Here is a 1,871-nt window from a genome sequence, read left to right as displayed (position 1 = left end):
TCCTTTTCATTTAGTTCCAGGAATACTTTTATTTATTTCTTAATTTCTCTTGACCCATTCATCATTCAGGAGTGCATTGTTTAATCTCAATGTGCTCATATGGTGATTAGGGCTTCTTCCAGTGTTGATTGTAAGCTTTATTGCATTGTGGTCTGATAGGATGCATGGAATTATTTCAATCTTTTTGTATTTGTTGAGGTTTGTTTTGTGCCCCAGTATATGGTCGATTTTGGAGATGGTTCCATGGGGTGCTAAGTAGAAAATATGTCCTTTGGTGCTTGGATGGAATGCTCGGTAGATGTCTGCCTGTTCACTTTTTATGCATCACTCCTGTAAAACAGAAATGGCATCTCGTGGATCCAGCCGACTATGACAATTATGTTCTGGACAGTCTGGAAAATGATTCACGAAAATCATACTTTTGGTTTTGAATGAATGAGTTTAAGTAAACAGCAGGCCAAAATAAAAGAATTATCAATGAAGGGCTGAAGAGATGGCTCATAGGTTAAGTGCACTGACTGCTCTTGCAGAGGACCTGGGTTTGGTTCCCAGCATACATACAGCAGCTAACAACCATTCATGACTCCAGTTCCAGGGTTCAAGTCCCAGCACCCATATGTGACTGATATCCTCTGTAACTCCAGTTCCAGGGAGTCTGATGCCCTCTTCTGACTGTCCTCTGTAAGTTCCTGAAGAAATATGGCTCAGCAGCTAAGAGAACTGCTCTTGTAGAGGCCCTAGGTTTGGTTCCTAGCACCTACATGGCAGCTAACAACCATACTTAACTCCAGTTCCAGGTGATTTGATGCCTTCTCCTGGCCTCTGGGAGCATTGCACACAGATGGAGCACATACAAACACACAAAGCACTCAAACACATAAAAACATTATTTCAAAAATTTATGTGTGTGTGTGTGCGTGTGTGCACGCGCATGCATGCATGCTCATGTGTGCATGTGTAACAAGTGTGCAGAAGAAGGTTTGTGTCCCCTGGAGCAGGTGTTACAGGTGATTATGAACCTCTCAATGTGTGTGCCAGAAACTGAACCCAGGTCCTCTGCAAATGCAACCAGGCAGCCAGTGCTCTTAACCATTGAACCATCTCTTCAGCCCCTGTTTTTGTTTCTTTTCTTTTTAAGACAGGGTCTCTCTGTAGCCCCAGCTGGCCTGGAACTTGCTATGTAGACCAGGCTGGTGTTGAATTCACAGAGATCTGCCTTCCTCTGCCTCCCAAGTGCTGGGACTACAGGCGTGAGCCACTATTCTGGGCAAGTGTTTATATATGTAAAACTTAGTCTTTTCTTCCATCACAGTCTTCATAGCCTATCACCAGTATAGCTGTGCTCACAGCAGGATATAATGATTGCCTAAGAATAACTTAAAAAGAATGACATGTGGTCAAGATAGAGACCTGAAACAACAGATTTATTAAGCACTTTAGAGTATCATGTCACAAAAGGCTATTAGAAAACTTAAGACAAAGGGTATAAGGCACAACAAGAGCAAGGATGATATCCCGGGCGGCAGCTCTTATAGTTATGTCTATAATACATGATTAACTTGTTTTGCACTTTTTTTCAGAGACAAGTAAAGTTATAAAGCAAAGAGATTAACTTATTTTCTACTTAGTATGTTAAGTACACATTGATCATGAAATGCTTATTTCTTCTGGACACAGCAGGTAAAATTAAGAGAGCATTTCATCTTCTTGACTTGTTATAAAATGAAGAAATCCTTTAGATTTCTGGGTAAGAGCAAAAACTAGCGATCCCACAATGATTTTTATTATTTCTTGACATCCGAATATATCCTTGTTCACCAAAGTGAAGGCCCCAGCTTTAGAAAAAGAAAGAACACCAAATTACACATGAA

The 1,871-nt window shown here is 40.7% G+C and overlaps 1 protein-coding gene across 3 annotated transcripts in view; it reads right to left on the bottom strand.

Moving 5' to 3' along the window:
• Positions 1–1,403: 1,403 nt before the first annotated feature.
• Positions 1,404–1,871, bottom strand: part of Ctss (cathepsin S) — a 36,003-nt gene continuing 35,535 nt past the window's right edge. For 2 of the 3 annotated variants that reach the window (XM_008827078.3, XM_029560611.1), the window contains one exon: positions 1,736–1,835. In XM_008827078.3, the coding sequence (XP_008825300.1) occupies positions 1,736–1,835 (100 nt within the window). Of the gene's footprint in view, positions 1,836–1,871 lie in introns of all 3 variants that reach the window. The other variant, XM_029560610.1, reaches the window with a different exon arrangement.

Source organism: Nannospalax galili, unplaced genomic scaffold (assembly GCF_000622305.1).
Source record: "Nannospalax galili isolate Female #2095 unplaced genomic scaffold, S.galili_v1.0 scaffold1212, whole genome shotgun sequence".
In the NCBI taxonomy this organism is placed as follows: domain Eukaryota; kingdom Metazoa; phylum Chordata; class Mammalia; order Rodentia; family Spalacidae; genus Nannospalax; species Nannospalax galili.
Note: the sequence above shows the minus strand (reverse complement) of the source record. Positions and strands in the feature narration are given on the sequence as shown.